This window comes from Colias philodice, chromosome 12 (genome assembly GCF_061535455.1).
Source record: "Colias philodice isolate Cphi_HAF_F1 chromosome 12, ilColPhil1 Martin Lab GWU primary, whole genome shotgun sequence".
In the NCBI taxonomy this organism is placed as follows: Eukaryota; Metazoa; Arthropoda; class Insecta; order Lepidoptera; family Pieridae; genus Colias; species Colias philodice.
Genome location: NC_143097.1, coordinates 1737410 through 1755896, shown reverse-complemented (window position 1 = coordinate 1755896; position 18487 = coordinate 1737410). Strand labels below are relative to the sequence as shown.

General features: G+C 32.4%; 1 protein-coding gene across 1 annotated transcript in view; it reads left to right on the top strand.

The window, feature by feature from the left end:
* The first annotated feature begins 5362 nt into the window (after nucleotides 1-5362).
* The window catches only part of Rgk3 (Rad, Gem/Kir family member 3), a 126405-nt gene continuing 113280 nt past the window's right edge, over nucleotides 5363-18487 (top strand). Inside the window, exon 1 of the mRNA XM_089701961.1 lies at nucleotides 5363-5846. Within this exon, the coding sequence (XP_089558087.1) occupies nucleotides 5363-5846 (484 nt within the window). The remainder of the gene's footprint in view (nucleotides 5847-18487) is intronic.

Below are 18487 nucleotides of genomic sequence, written 5' to 3'. Positions count from 1 at the left end.
TTTGTAGTGTAGTAAATTTACATTTATTATCCCTATAATTTGTGTAAATACCTATACCATGATATATATTTTTGTTGTATTAGAAAAAATAAATTTTAAGTACCAAGTAATTTTTAATCATGAATATAATACTAATAGAAACTAATAATTAATGAAATTAAATAGTTAAATTCAGCACTTTTCAGAAAAAAAATGGAAATTTAAAGCAAAATGTTCGCAATTCCTAGTCAGAACAAAAATGAGTATTATATTATGTTGCGAATGTCGTGTCAATAGATTTTTTGTTCTCAACTTTGCGCTAATGACCTCTGGTTTTACTGGTTTATGTCATCGGTCTAATGTTTGTTTTCGTACCTTTTCATTCATAATAATACATAATAAAGTTTGAATGTAATTAAATTAAAAATGTTATTTTATTATGTAAGTAACCTTACAAGAATTTTCAGTGTGATACGAGGTTTTAAAAATAGAAGAAAGCAAAAAGACAGAAGATTCTTAGCGTTGGTATAAAAAAGGATCGGCTATTTTTAATAAAAATATAAGTACCTGATTGAATTTAACGATCCTCAGGAACGAATAAATATTATTTATTATTATTTATTTATTTATGGAACACACAACAATAAATACACATTACATTATATATAGGATGACATTATCTAATTACATAATTGTATCTTATGTATTTATCAATTATAGGTGTACACAACATTCACATTAATAACACTTATACAATTAAACAAAATAGAAAGAAAAACATAATCAATATACTAAATTTTTATATACTAGGTACTGGAAAAACTGTGAATAATTTGATGCTTATACTGTGCGAGGGATCCGAAAAATATATCAAGATCTGGTAAGAGCATTATTTGTTGGTTATAAGTAGCACACAGTCTCGATAATATTATTTAAACATACTAATGAGTTACCAGATTTTATGTTAATTAGATAAATATCACATTGTAGGTTTTAATAAATTACCTAATATATTACTAGGATATTATTATATTACCTGTGTTATTATAATTTCATACGCTTTCAATTTGCTTATAACGCCATCTATCGAGCTAAGCGCGAACTTGAGAAATTGTAGAGCAGTGTAAGGAAATGTCCAAATCTTGTCCAAATTTTTGCAAGACGCACGCACGGAACCTATACTACAGAAACCTTAACTAATTATATCTACGGTTTATGTATTTGTACATTCGGCAAAAAAAGAGAAAGAAAAAGGAACATAATATTTATGTCTTTCAAGAAAAACTAGTTTTCTTCTATTCGAATAGGTAATTTTCAGGGTATTTTATGAGTTCATCCATAATCAATAAAAAAATACTTGTAAGTTTTTCCTTTTATTAGTGTCATTAAATAAAAAAGCCATAAAAATTAAAGCTCTTCTTTTTACTGTAGTTGAGTAGAAATTAAATCACTGGAATCATTATTTACTAGTACAAAACACAGTAGCTTCCCGCTGTTTATGTCTGTCTCTAGATATTATGTATCTTTTAAACTTCGAAATAGATTTTGCGTTTGGAAGTGAAACTTCATTAGGCGCGTTGAGAGTAAAATTTCAAGGTCGCGTCATGGCAATTCAAAAGTAGGGCGATGATTTTGGAATCTTTGAATCTTGCCAAAGAAGTTTCACTTCTGACACGTGTGCTCGGCATACACGCTCTTTTTTTAATAGGTAGAGCAGTTTACAGTGGCAAGATTTTATTGTATTTTTATACAAAGCTGGCAATGTCACGGGCGAAAGTTAGCTAACAATAAACGATTTATATTAATAATTGAAACATTAACATAGAAATTAATGTTAATACTAGGAATCGTATTTGGCAGTGCACATGAGTTATTTGGCTGGTGAACATCTTCTTATAATATCTATTAATAGACAAATTACCTGAAGTAGTTGTAAAATTTCATATGTGTGTACTAATTTGTTATTAATATATTGTTTATTTGTACCAATATATTAAAAACGTAATTTTAAGGATTAAAATGGTAACACTCTGTAGGTCAAATTAAAAAAAATAATACGGCCACGCTGGATGTTGGCGCCTTACTTTTAAGAAGACGCGACTGTATCCCGAGTTGAAATTAAAAGATCTTTATCTGTAGATAATATTTTTTTACTTTTGATAAGTATTAACTGCTAGTTATAAATAATTAAATGTGACTTTATCAAGTGCTATTGTTATGACAAAAGTAATTTGTTGATCATCTCCTTTTTTCAGTAGATGACGATGTGCATTGTGCAACTTTTAAAGATATATCGTACCACTACATTGAATAATTCCTGTAATAATAAAGTCTCGTATTGTATACTAGCTGTGCCACGCGGTTTCACCCGTAGACGAACCCGCGTGCAAAATCAAGTACATAATATTTCTATAGTTCACGTTTTATCCTGATGTATAACCCATATTCCTGTAAAGTTTTATCCAAATCCGTCGAGTAGTTTTTACATGAAAGAGTAAAACATCCATACATACATTCTTACAAACTTTCGCGTTTATAATATTAGTATGATAATTTTAATAGTTTTCCATTATTGAGAAAGATGGTTCTTTATTTTGTTTACTTTAAAGTATTTTAGTACGAGAGCAATATAGCGATAGAGCGCTAGCTCTACATCTTATACAGGGTGTCCCACTGTTGGTATACTAAGCTCAAAGGAGGTTATAGTTTTGCATACGCTGAGTACGTAAAAAATAATTAAAAAATTCCAGACGCATTTTTTTTTCAAATAGATGAATTCTTAAAACTCTATGTGTACACCCATAACAAGCGAGCCGCCCAACTTTGCCACCAGCACGTGAGCTATCGTTTAAGATTATGTTTTCATAGATAAAATGCTCATATTAGAGAAGCGGTATATGCCGGCTGCGCGAAGCTAGAGAAGAAAACATGGATTTTCAGGAAAAATTTAGCAAAAAATTTTGGATGTAATTTTTTTTTTAAGTATTTTTTACGTGATCAGTGTATGCAAAACTACAAGTTCCTTCGCGCTTAGTATACCAATAGTGGGACACCCTGTATATAAAAATGAATCGCAAAATGTGTTGGTAAGCGCATAACTCGAGAACGGCTGAACCGATTTCGTTAATTCTTTTTTTATTATATTCCTTGAAGTACGAGGATGGTTCTTACTAGGGAATCCAATCCCGCAAACGCGGGATCCCGCTAATGCGGGATCCCGCACCTTTTTTGCGGGATCAAAAATGCGGGATTACTCATGCGGGATCCCGCACGTTTGCGGGATTGAAAAAAAGTAAGAAAAATAGGCTCAGACGATGATCTGAACTAATCGGACGGAACGGAACGTAATCAATGTCAGTTCCAGTAGGTACTCTATGACTGGGGATTCCCCTACGGCCGCGGCGCAAGGGGATTTAACTTTGCGCGTACTGAATGGGTGGCAGAGTCTAGAGCTGCTGTGCGTGTACCCACTCGAGATAATTCAACTGATTTGATATTGACACTTTTTGAATGTGGAGGGAATAGGGGGAAGTATTTGGAAGCTGTTTATACTTATGTAAAGTCAATTCCGCCTACAAGTGTGGAAGCCGAGCGTGCTTTTTCCACCGCTGGCTATTTATGCAACAACATAAGATCAAATCTAAAAGATGTAACGTTAGATACTTTATCATTTCTTCGAAAGTATTTTCAAAAAAATTTGGAAAATCCAAAAGTGCACGCCTCATAATTTTTTTTTAATAAATATTTATTAATTATTATTTTTGTTTATTTAATAACAATTAAACCACATCGAATCAGACCCTGAAAAATGAAAGGGTTCTATTCCTGAGCATACTCAAGCGTAAGAGAAAAAAAAAGACTCGATTAGTAAAGTATTTCGGTCGCTATCGTGTTAACAAGAAAAAGGATCCGCACATACAGACACACGGACGTCCAAGGCAGAACTTTTTTAAACTGTTTTTTAACTAGTTTAAATAACAAAAATGACATCAAAAATATCATGAACGTTAAAAATAGTGTTTTTTCTTAATATGTGTGTGTATGTATTATCTTACAAGTGCAATGTATGATACATAAAGACATTTTAAGTTTGAAAAATCAGATGTTTTGCGCGAAGTGACAGTAGTACCCACCTCAACGCTTCGCTTATGAGGCGTGCAAAAAATAAGCTGATTTAAAATGCCTCTAAAACCAATGAATATGTTCTATTTCAAATAAAAATCTAAATATGAAACGTGAAATATTGTGAATATTGTATTGTCTTAAACATCATCATTATATTTAATTTATAATATAAGTGATAACTTTGCTTCATGTTGATAAGAATAATCATAAAAAAAAAATATTTGTGTGTATTTTCTTTCTTTAAATTACATGAAACAAAAATAATAATAATAAAAATCAATCCCGCAAATCCCGCGGGATCCGCGGGATTGATGATCTTAATCCCGCAGGCTTGCGGGATCGCGATTTTGATGCGGGATTGGATTCTCTAGTTCTTACGTAGAGAAAACGTAAATATGTACCACGGGCGAAGCCGGGGCGGACCGCTAGTTGTATATACATTCAAACTTTTGTCAATACGAAGTAACAAATTTATACGATTATCGTAAAAGTTTTTTACATTATTTTCATTCATAATAATAATCAGTGGTCTGGGATAAAAATATGAAGCTTTTACATTATACATGAAAATTGAATCTATTCCTGTCTCTATAAACTATATTTCTCATGTTCATATTATCATAAAAAACTCTTGAATTTACAGATGTTTTACCAAAAAAAAATAATAAATCGAAAACTTGGGTGTTTGTGTGTAAAGCTTTCTTGAATAGAGCTTTTAAAGTCGCTTTACCGCGGATTAATTTTATAATATATTCAAAACCAAAACTCAGTCGAAAATATATGGAAGTAATTAATAACATCTAGTTCGTAGTCACCATAAATTACATTTACGAAAATTTATGACACTAACCATTTCCTGAAATAATTTATACTTTTGAAAAGCTTCGTATCGTATATTTTTCGTATATTTTTTCAATCTAAATTATATATGATTAATTACACACATTTCATAGTTCATAATAAAGAAACGGATGACTTATAATAATATGTTTTTCTAGATTCCATTAGTATACACGATTATTTTTAAAGTATCTACAATCTACATAGGTACCTATAGTATGATTGAATTTTCAGTACGAAACACGAGCGTATAAATAACACAAAAACGATATAAGGCAAAAACTATCTCCCCCATTTGATAGACAACATGCACGTCACGTCATATTCCGTTTTATCTACCTACGTTGTAAAAACAAAAGCTCATTCAGAACAAACGTTGACACGAATTAGTGGGCAGTTGAATCGTTCTAATCTCTAGATGCAACAAGTGTGCGGGCGGCGGGGGACGGGTTTCAGTTTCAGCTTCAGTAACGTCGCGACCATGGCTACGGACGGACGTACGAAGCGCTCGCAATCCATCTGCGCGCCCGCTTCCGCGAGTATGGAAGCGCTGGCCGCGCCGATAGAGACCACGCCGGCTCCGCGGAGGCGGCCGGCCGCCCGCTCGCAGTCCGCCAGAATCACCGGCGGACGCTCTGTGAGGCACCGCCGCCAGCAACAACAGCAGCAGCTCGACAGAGACACAAGAGCGCGGTACAGCTCTGAACCGCGGCTGGCCGAAGCAGAAACTCCACCGCAAGTTCGACGACAAGCTTCCGCGAGACGCAGGCCCCCCGCCGGACAGCACAGCCAGCCGAGACGCTCCAATGCATTCCTGGACGTCCCAAAACAACACCAACCCGAAGAAGAACCCGACGAAGATTCGTACAGGCTACGCACATTCAACATAACGCAGAAAGGAGGTCAGTGCCGTAGCAACGTAGTAACGTTCATTCACCCTGCTCTATATATAAATGTAAAATTTGGACTTTTACAAATCGAGTTGGCAAATGGCCTGCATTAATTCAGTGATTCCCTTATGGATGGTTCCCGTTTAACGTTCGTGCGTCTAAAACTCGGCTCGTTAAATCTGTGCTATCGTGAATCATGCACAAGTAGCGTTTATGAGTTTGCATAAATCAATATACGAGATCGTGCGTTTACTTTTGAGGTAAAAATAATTCGGCAACGAACAAAAAGGTACTGACGTACTTGGTCAATAACCGGCGTAAAAATATACAATAACCCAGATAAATTTCGAAAAATTAGATGTTAAACAGTCGTCGGCTGTCATAAAGTTTTATATGAGACGTAAATTATACGCAGTTTGACACTTCTACACGACGTTTCGTTGGATAGTTTCAACTGTAAACTTTAGTAATATAAAACCTATTTTTCTCTAGTTCCAAAGTAAATAACACTACTCATAGATATATTGATAAAATTAATACATTCTGTACAATATGTAGAGAATCACAAACTGAATCTGAATATTTATAGAGATTCGATAGAATTTTCAATTCAATTACAAACGGCAAAAAATTCCTAACGACTTCGAAAAATCAAATCATTTCATCATAATTGCGAAAACGTACTGAAAATTTTATTCTTTATCACAATCGAACTTGTCAAAGTACACTTCGTAACAGACACTAAGCTTATAGAGCATAATACCATATAAATAGATGCACTATTAATCCTAATACGTTTTTCCTCGCCAATACGCCTACAACGGAGAGCCCTCGAAAAATTGTTGAACCATGTCGATATTTTTTGCTCCGCACTCATAAGGGTCACGTGTTTAGGAAATGCCATCGATATGCCAACAAATTAATTGCCTATACCCACGTCAATTATGAGTCAAATACCTGGACGAAAGACAGGTATTTTTGTAGGTGTAGATGGAGATGAAAGTATATAAAGAAAAAAATAATTAAATATCTCTGAAAGAAATAAATAGAAATAAATATATATTATAGATGTAGATGGAGGTGAAAATCAGTCAGTAAAATGTTTTATGATTTGTTATTGTTTTCAATACAGCTATCTTGATTGATATCAAGTTACTTTTAAAAGTTACTTAATAATTTTTCGTGCTAATCAATCATAATCAACTATCCTACTATCTCTGAAATAAAACCTTTACTGAGAAAATATCAGACTTTCAGGTTTGGGTCTTTACATTGTATTTTTAATGATATCAATCCTAAAAATATATATTACTAGTGGTCCGCCCCGGCTTCGCCCGTGGTACATATTTCACAATAAAAGGTAGCCTATGTCCTTTCTCGGGTATCAAAATATCTCCATACGAAATTTCATGCAAATTGGTTCAGTAGTTTAGGCGTGATTGAGTAACAGACATACAGACAGAGTTACTTTCGCATTTATAATATTAGTATGGATGTACAATAATAGAGCTATGTAGAGATTTGTGTATAAAAGTATTCAATTAAATCCAAATTAACCGAAAAATTAAATGGAAAAAATATATTTAATTGATTTCTTTCTGCTCCATTGGATTCTCTTTTAAACCTACTAAATTAATCAATGTCAAATTATAAGCACTTTTATTGGCACTACTTGTATACAATGATGATTCATTCTATTTTTCTACAAAAGAAAATTCAAACCTTAACACAAGTATAGTAAATTATGCCTAATCATCTAAACAGAATTGGAATTTGTAATTTCAATGATTTCGACATTTTGATAAAACTTGGTATTTAATAGAGGTATAAGTGCGTCTAATGTATTGTTAACTCTGTCATTTCACTTTTTAAGACAGAACTTTACGTTTTTATGCTTACTGTAAGTATCAACGTATTAACCTTTTCATCTTTTACGACGTCTAGACTCAGGATGTAGGTACAAGAAAATGGCTGCAAATTTTATTTCATATTAAAGTACTTTGTAGCGTAGTTAGTGTGATATAAAGTATCGGATTTTACGATTAACTCCTCATCAAAGATGGCGTCTTGAACTTTCGACGAGGTCACAGGGCTCATATTTCCACGAAAATATGTCAAAGTTCTCGCTAAATTTGAGCGGGAACGAAACTTATTTGTTATTGATGTATATATACCTATATCAAAACAGAGCTTGAGTTTAGTATTTATTTAGCTACTAGCTTGAAACTGAGTCAGATTAGTTTCTGAATAGTTTTACATAAGGTTTTGATTGGCAATCGTGCAATCGACCGCTTCAAATAGTTTAATTGTAAGGCGGTATGCTTTCTTATTTAGTGGTCTCAAACGCATGACTGATTTTCAAACTTATCTCATTTTATCAAAATACCCAAATCAAATAATATATTATTTGCTATTTTTTACATTTCTGTTGCAGTGATTATATTTTATTCTAGGTATTGCTAGAGCGTGATATTCCACGTTAATTGCCAAGCTTTTGGACAAAATTTGAAGCTTTAATTATGATTTTTACTTTACTTTGCTACGGCAAACCTTGATTAAAATTGCGCTTCCTATTATAGGATTCAGATGTACGTATACGCTTACATAATAACATTTTCAGTGAGTGTTTTAGTTTAAGATTTTAAGATAAATTGAAATTTTATTGTTTAGGCCGGTTGCAGAGTTTCACCGACCGCCCATACGCACGCGTATTTCCATAGATAATATGACAAGCGCGACTGACGTACTCACTGATGGTCGGTGAAGCTCTGCAACCGGCCTTAGCCTCACAGTACTACATTATCTGGGATTTGACAAATAAACATAATCTATACTACAAGTGCTATGTTATATAGGTGCAAATTTTAAAGCACCCATCAACAGAATATATTGTAATTACAAATCTCTTTAATCTACCGTCTTTGCAAAATTGCATGAAGTAAACGTAACTTATAATATAATGATGATTCTAAGCGCTTCTAAAAGAAGTCTAGTAAATTAATGTTTGGGTTAGAATCCAGTCTGCTAAAACCCTTGACCCGTCTGCTCTAAAGAAAAGTGGGATTAAACAATAGAAAATAAATCGTACTGTAAGTTTCATTTCATAAATTACCTAGCATTTTGAATTCTTTCAACGAATTTTCTGCTCATTGTTTGCGGAGTATGAGCCGGGAAATGAAATAAGCAAATTCTATGAGGGCGTTTAAATGCTACGAGGTCGTTGCACTATGTTGTTTTCTTTGCAAAATAGATGAAAAGAGCTTGCTGAGTTAGCGCGTAATTAAACAGTTGAGACATTTGTTTATTTGCTTGTGTGGAAATTCCCTTACCAATGATTTCACAGTCATGTAGCTTATATATCACTCTATAGCCTCCTAAGTGTCTCCAGAAACAAAAATTATGCCATTAGATGCGATCGCATCGAGGGATTTTTAATGGCATACTTTTTACTATTTAGTTTAGCTATTGTGAAACTGTAGAGACATAAAGAAAAAGATAAATAATGATAATACGTTTTTGCGTCTAATGTTTTACGTTCGTCTTTTTGTAGAAGGTTTGTGAACGTCTAAAACAGGTAAATATTTTAATTTTCGATCATTATCGAAATAAATTAGTAATAAGTAATGGAGATTTTTTTATCATTACTGTGTTGTAAGTCCTAATCTGTAGCTCATTTTCGGCATACTAAGTTTACTAAAAAGGGATATAAACCTACAAGTACGGTAATAGCGTGAGACACAAAAATTTACGATGTTCGCTAAAACTTAATTACTACTTCGACCTTCGCCTTGTTAAATGCCCACAGAATTAGAAACCCAAATGTTCACTTAAGTTTGTGTTAAATTGTGAAACTTTTGCAATGAGTGTTGGTGTGAATATTTAAACTTGAAGATATTATGAAGCTAATAATAAATTACTAAATTATAAGAGACTAGCTTACCGCCCGTGGCTTCACCCGTTTTGTCTAAAACCTAATAAATTATATACTAAAACAATCCTCTTGAATCACTCTATCTATTAAAAAAACCGCATCAAAATCCGTTGCGTAGTTTTAAAGATTTAATCGTACATAGGGACATAGGGACAGAGAAAGCGACTTTGTTTTATACTATGTAGTGCTAGTAAAAGAAAAACACAATCTGTATTTAAACTATTCTTTACCAACTATCCACGCGCAGTTTCGCCCGCTTTTCCTAAAACTTAATCTATACTAATATTATAAAGCTGAAGAGTTTGTTTGTTTCTTTGTTTGTTTGAACGCACTAATCTCGGGAACTACTGGTCCGATTTGAAAAATTCTTTCGGTTTTAGATAGCCCATTTATGGAGGAAGGTTATAGGCTATATTTCATCACGCTACGGGCAACAGGAGTGGAGCCACGGGGGTGAAACCGCGCGGAGCAGCTAGTAAGTTATATAATCAAACCTTCCTCAAAAACTACCTACCTACTCTACGTATAAAAATGCATCAAAATTGGTTGTGTAGTTTTAAAGATACATCATGAACATTGAGACATACGATGTTTTCGCATTCGTAGCCTTAGATAGAACTCCTAACTAACAGTTATTTATGGAAAATACCTCCATACTAATGGAAACAATTAGGTGCAAAAGTCACTTAAAATAGCGCACTAGATAGTCCAAGATAGCTTAGCATCACACAAGCTAAATAAACTTTTACGATATGAGATAATAAACTGTGTCATAAACAAACCCTCTTATTTTAGGTCATACTACCCCGCATAGTGGTCAATATAGATAGTAGTACTAGTATAGTATTATATTATCTATGATAGTAGTTAATGGTAGATTTTTGTGAATTATATAACAGCTTTCCGTACACGTCTTCGTCCGCTTTGTAGACAGCAAATTATATACTAATAACTTCCTTGTGAACCAGTCTATCTATTTTTGACGTGACAACGTCTTATAATTCGATAGAGCCGGCTGCACGCACGAAAAAACATGACTCATGCGGCGTTACCTCGCTCTGAGGCGTTCCGTGTAAGGCTTGAAGTGTAAGCGAGAGCGCGGAACGAGCGAACAAGAAGCACAATCGGCCTTAAGACGTTGTCACGTTCAACTATCGTCAGTAAACCGACTTTACAGACAACCAATTTTTTTTATCTTAATCCATTGGGCAGTTTTATCGATTTAAGCATACTGTATAAGGACGGACAGACAACGACGGCGACTTTGTTTTATAGGTACTATGTAGTGAAGATAACTTCTAAAGAAAGATTATTTTCCGCGAAAAAGGAAAATCATCTCACGCAAGATATTAACAATAAACAACATAAATTTCTTGGAACTTGAAGCTGACTGTAAAGACTGAAAAGATACCATAGTTGGAAAATATTTATGAATAAAACAAAGGTACATAAGGACAAAATAAAAAAGGATAAACAATAAAATATAATGTATTCTTTATAATGACAACATTCAAATACATAAATAGATATTTATTTCGGACACATCATACTATGTATATTTATATTAATACAATTACAATTACAAATGTACGAGACAGGTAACAATTTCAATGCAAAAGAAAAAAGCTAAGTTCTATAAGTCTTTCTATCCGTTAACTAGAAAACAAAGGAGAATTTATCGTAAAAAGTTCTGTAATTAATAGAATGTTAGATATTATCGAAAAAGTGCGAGAGTCGTTTTGTTTCCAACTTGTGAGTTGTGATTATCTTGCTATCTGATAGTTTGCTAAATCGCTTATGTGTTTGTTTGTATTATGTTGTTAAGGGCTAGATTCGAAGATTAGAACTTAGGCTTAACTTTGTGGAGTAATTTCCTACGTAATAGTAGATTTGTTAAGTTTTTTACTCTACGATATTCTGTTGAAGTCTTAAATTGCTGTGTTTAATATGTAAATAATCATTGTATTTTTTATTCAGATTGGAAATATCAATGTAGATAACTGAATTTCGTTTAGAAATAATACGCTTAAAAATAATGACATCAAACATTTTTAAATTTTTAACACTTCCTTTGTTTTATTATATTTTTCGCCTCAGAACCTAATTAGTTGTATGAATAAATATCGTTCAGAAAAAATACGCACTATAACGATATAATACAACATTTTTATACATTAAATACTTGCTTTGATTCATAAGTTGTTTCTTACAAACATTTATTTGACCCTACACGCCTTATATGAGATTGAGCACGTGTAGACAACTTTATTAGCAAAATATACCAATGTTTGTTTTTCTTGACCGCATATGAATTTGTCGTTTTCATAAAAGCTTAATAAACAACGTACGTCCAGTTTTATTAAATATAGTTCAATCTCTAGGTTTTCCTTGTGCAATATGACAAAATGAAGGTACGGTTATATCTCATACGTTATATTGTTTTAATTACGTACCTTGTTCCAGGATTTTTTCAATATGTCTTAGGTACTTCGTCCTTTATACACTGGGTTAAAATGTGCCCTTTGTTTTTCATGTTAGATATACTTATAACTCGTTATTTTTGCATAAGTAGAAAAAAGTTGTAAAAAGAGGTATCATAATAATTGTTCATGTCAAATGTTGACCGTAGAATCGTAAGGAAAGTGTAATTTTAAAATTAATACGATAATATCACCTGTAAAAATTACTGAATTAACTTTACTCAAACTTAGTAGGTACGTATAAAAATCCTAGTATAAAAATATTGGATAGTAAAAGCAGGAGCTTTCACATTTATTGATTGATATCATTATTTACTGATTCGTGATAGTTGAGTACAGATAAGATAGCGGGATTTATTTATTATCTGTGGATAGTATTTTGCATTTAAAATATTCAAGGTTATAAAAAACTTAATTCAATGAAAGAAGCCGTTCATGAATCACTAAAATAAATGTAGGATTACTAAAGAAAAAACAAACAAATAATAAATAAACCATTATAATTGAAGTTTTTCATGCATTTAAAAAAAACAGGCTTTACATGAAGTAAAGTCGAAAGCATTGATCGTAAATAAATATAAAAGGCAATATAACTATTAATCCTCCATTGAGAAAAAGATTAGCGTACGCATCAGAAAACTAGGAAATAACTTTTAATATTCGCTCCGTTTTTCCCGCGCAAAATTATTTATCTAACGTCAGAAGATGTAAAGCGGATTATGTTAACCGATAACAATTGCTTAAGCCTTAACGTTTTATGACATCGCATTTATCGACGAATATTTATATTTTATATTCTAGTCAAGATTCTAGTATATAAAATTTGCGTGTCGCGGTATTTGAAGTTAAATTCCTCCTCGGCTAAACCGATTCTCATGAAATTTGACAATCTATGTGAACACAGTGGTATGAAACATAGATGATTTGCCTGCCCTTAATCATACGAGTAAGGCAGAACAACGTTTATCGGGGCAGCGGGGAACAAATTTGTTCTTTTGTTTGAGCTCCTGACAAAATCACAGGATTTATTTCTTGCTATTGGAATAGCCCTATAAGCTTCGTTTCCACCAGTGATGTGCGAGGATGTGTGGCGAGGGATATGTTTGTAAAGAACTATAGAGGGAGGTATCGCTTCAACCGCTAAACGAATAACGAATCGATTTTTAAAAAAGGTAACTTTTATTTGACGATGGATCTTTAACTATTTTCAAAACAGAATTTCATCCTAATCGGTAGGTACTGCGGTTTAGCAGTGAAAGCGTAACATACGTACAGACGCATTTATAATGTAACTATGGTTTTTTTATTATTTAATGATACAGAGGTCATACAACCAATGTTTGCTTGGTGCTATGCCAAATGGAGAGCCATTACGGTTTTTGTGAGATATTGATTTATTTTTGCTGTCTAGTTCTTATTTTATTATAGTTATTTGTTACAGTTTTACATGTTTCTGTTACATGAGTTATTATTATGCAATAAAGTGTTATTTTGTTTGTATTTTGAAGATTTTTATTTATTATTTTATTAATTTATACAATTAAATGTGCTGCCAGCATAACAATAGTAAGTACAATATAAACTAAAACTAGAATACCGCACAGAAGGCGGTCTTATTACTAACAAGTAATCTCTTCCAGGCAACCAACAGATTGTGTGAAAAACAATAATTGCCTACAGCGGAGGTAGGTAAAAAAGACTGTGAGGCTTAAAATCGTATTGAAAGAATACATTTATTTAGTTTGATAGAATATATTTATTTATGCGAAAGTGTGCTAAAATGGAAATCTAACTAAATATATTTTTATACTTATCCTTGTTATTTTTTATAGTCTTTAAGAGTGTATCTTGATTTTGTTATTTTTTTCTGTGATGGATTTAATTGATCAAAATTGACCGGTCTAAAAACTATAAAGAAAATACTAAAGAGCTTATATGTTTGGCCAATAACTGTTCATTGTATATCCTTACACTAATCCAACGTTAGGCCGGATGATAAACTATCTGAACCCCAAATTTCCATTATCCTTTATGCAAATTGGTCGAGCCGTTTTTATTAAAACAAACATTGAAGTGACATTTATAATATACGACCTCGTCTCCGCCCAGATCCAGTTAGAAAAATATGCTTGCTCAAAAAAAAATCATTTCGGGAATAAATTGGAAAAATAAGTTGACAATAATTAGGTTTTCAGTATTTTAGATTTTATTATATTAAGTAGAAAAGATTTAGTTTAGCTAACGTTAGAGTTTTGGCGAATTAGTCCCGATGTATTATTAATTATTATCAACACATATAACATTTTGTATGTAAACATTCAATGTATCAATGAAATTTTAGGAAAAACATTATGATTAGCATAAAATTTCTCAATTTTCTCTTTTTGGAAATTGCAAATTGCTCATTTAAAAAGCATTTCAATGCTATAAAACTAAACGCCAATATAAAATTATTAAAAAAATAGCGTGTGTGCCGATCTGACGTGACAGAAGTGAAACTTCTTTGACAAGATACAAAAATTCCAAATCGTCGCTATTACTCCGTGACGTTACGGTAGTGCCATGACGCCACCTTGAAATTTTACTCTCAACGCGCCTAGAAGTTTCACTTCAATAATGATTAATATTACCTTTTTATAACGTTACTAGCTGTTCCCCGTGGTTTCACCAGCATTGCTCCGCTCATGTTGGTCTTAGCATGATTATATAGCCTATAGCTTTCCTCGATAAATGGGCTATCTAACACCGAAAGAATTTTTCAAATCGGATCAGTAGTTCCCGAGATTAGCGTGTTCAAACAAACAAACAAACTCTTCAGTTATATTAGTATAGATAACGATACTTAACGAATGTTGTACGTACATTACTGGTTCGATTCACAATAGCAGATATATTGCCTTCTGTAAGGGATATTGGAAGATAAATGATAGGGTTTAGCTCACGAATGAGCTCCGTTTTATCCAGAATTCAGATCCGAATTGAATTATGCAGACGTGGTGACTTATAGCTGAAAATTGAGAATGAAAATATTGTTTTTACCTATATTTTAATAATATGAGCATTTTTTCGTAATCATAATGGATTCGTTACATTGTAATCGATTTTGTATATGAGCCTCTATACTAAGAGCCTCTTAGTAAGAGAAGAGGTCATAATCAGTGAAAAAGTTTTATGCCGCTTCCCTACACAGTATAAAACAAAGTCGCTTTCTCTCCCTATGTCCCTATGTATGCTTAAATCTTTAAAACTACGCAACGGATTTTGATGCGGTTTTTTTTAATAGATAGAGCGATTCAAGAGCAAGGTTTTAGTATATATTTTATTAGGTTTTAGACAAAGCGGGCGAAGCCGCGGGCGGAAAGCTAGTTAAATATAAAGAAAGCAATCATATAAAACAACAGTTTAAATAGGTAGACAATGTCACATAAAATATAATAATAAAAAATTAAAATAAAGATTAAAACAAACGAAACTTTAGCTCTGTTAATAATATCTACATATTCTAAGAATTTGATACAATTATTTAGTATTTACTTTAAAATTGCATATTATTCAATTTTAATAATATTGCAAACAGAAATTACAAAAAAATATAATTTCACTACAACAAAGATTTTTATATCTCACATCTATGTGGCTATATTGTTGCTCTTAACTACTTATGAAAAAAACTTTCAAAGGATTTTTATTCATATGAAAAGGACCAAAGCAACAATATTTCAATAAACGCAGCTGCAAAAGCACTGACTAAATTTTAGACTGAAAAAATGTCATTTCGCCCTATGTTTTTGCTCTGCTATTTGCTTTTACCATAAACTTTCTGAATATGGTACTTTTATTAACAATTCGCTGTGTCCCTCGGTTTTACCCACATTGCTCCGTTCCTATCAGTCTTACCGTGATGAAATATCATCACGCTAATATGATGCTGCCATAATAATATAGCAGCTAAAAAAGACTTCCTTGGTAAATGGACTATCTAACAATGAAATAATTTTTCCAAATCGGACCCGTGGTTCCTGAGATTAGCGCGTTCAAGCAAACAAACAAAATTCAGCTTTATTATATACTTTATGTGTCTCCCTGCTGTGTGTCTGTCTGTTAATATTAAAATAACGTGTATTTTGGAAAATAAAATTATGGTTTATATATATAAAATATATTTCGGGCACACACTGTTCGAATTCCTCAACTCATATTATTCCTTTCGTGTCGAAAATCTAAATAAGGCCGTAACCATAAATTCATATTATTTAATACATCTCTAATTTATCAATAATAAAACTGCAGGCAGTAGTGTAGTAGGTAAGTATTGGTCACAATATAGATCTAACTAGGTCATTTTAACAATAGTTTCTATCACTCGTATAGATAGGTACCTACATAAGTACCAACTTGATAAAACGCACTAGACTTTTCCAGACTGTCAGTTTTCTTATCTTATAAAAAGTTATGTGGATGTTGAATCGTATTTTCGAAAATTAAGCGGTTTAATATATTAAAAGGTTTAAAATTAAAATGAATGGTATTAAATAAAAATCTGCTGGTGATTATCATGTTTATAAAGTTTTCGAAAAAAATATCTACAAAGGGAAAAACCTTTTTAGAAAAGTTTATCTCATCGGGTGTTATTAAGTTGTCTGTTAATGAATTCTGTTTTTTTTTCTTTGTCCATTATAATTAAGGTGATTGCTACGATCTGTTCCCAGCCAATATCCCGCTAGATGGCGCTGAATTCTACATTTCTAGTTTATTTGAGTTTTTGCGTAATTGGAAAAGATTAAGGTCGTAGGAATAGTCATGGCGGTTACTGAATATTATATTTTATTGAAATATGTCATATCATTGCCTTAAAATCCACCCAATTCGGTAAAAAAATGCATTATAACATCTGTCATTGCATACAGGGTCGTTTACACACACAGACGTATACAAAAATGATAAAGATTTAAGTCTAGATGGCGTGAATGTAAAACAAGTAGGATTGTTATAAAAATAAAAGTTATATTTGTTGGCGTAAACTATTTTGTTGTAATTTTGGGAAATAAATAATGTCAAAATTGATTACAATAAAACGCAGTTTTATTTTATTACCTACATTACACTATTGTTTTTTTTTTATCAAAACATGTATTTGAAGTAGCAAATATGATATTATGCTGATCCAAGCATTTTCACTCAAAACTAATATCACTAGTGATTTGTAAAAGTAAATTATTTCAATATACATTTCATAACCAACAAGTAAGAATAATTATTCATACAACAACAAATCAAACACACTATTTACTATGGAAAAAAAACCAGGAAGGTGAAAAACATATTTACGATTTCGATGCACTCGACTTTTAGTAAAATAATAGGTAAAAAATATTATTATGGTTTTGATCACAGACATATCTGTGGTTTTGATTTTAGCTACTAGTATCAGAAAGCTGCGTGTTCAATGCACGTCGGGGTCCCACAACTGTGGAGGAAGGAAGGTAGAATACCTCCATCGAATAAGTGAAGTTTCTCGACATACTCGATTTGCCGGCCGGCCTCAATGAAGATTGTCCGAAAGTTGTATATGTGCTCTGTAACGAAAAAATTTCGCTAGCGCGATTCAGAGTGAGGTGTCGTACAATATACCTAATGAAGTTTTTCATCTTTTTATTTTACTGCAAATACAAAATAAAAATTAAACAATGGTAATGTAAATTCTAAACAAACTACTACCAAAATACAATTAGAACAAAAATCATTTGACTTGTTTATTTCACCCAGAGGCCAGAGGCGGCTCGTGACAAATTTGTATAGGTGTTTACTTGAAATAAAACAACGAAAATACAATAGCGTTCGGGATGATTTATTACAAAAAAATGAGCACCACATTTTATAAATGTCTATAACACTAAAAATTACAAAGTACAGGCTATTTCAAAACGAATTCAATGACTAGGTATCAATAATTAGTAAATCACCGAATTTGCATTCGCGAGCGTAGGTATCCATAGTGTTTGTCACTGACGGTCACTGACCTCTATAACTTATAGTTATAGAGGTCAGTGGTGTTTGTTGTGTAAACATGTATGTATTTGAGTAGTTAGTAGCATATTATATTCTGAATTTCTGATCCATGCCTATTCACTCAAAACTAATAACACTAATGATTTGTAACAGTAAATTATTTCAATAGGTAGGTATTTGAACATTTCCCAACAAGACGTAAGAATAATTATTCGTAGGTATACAAGATACAA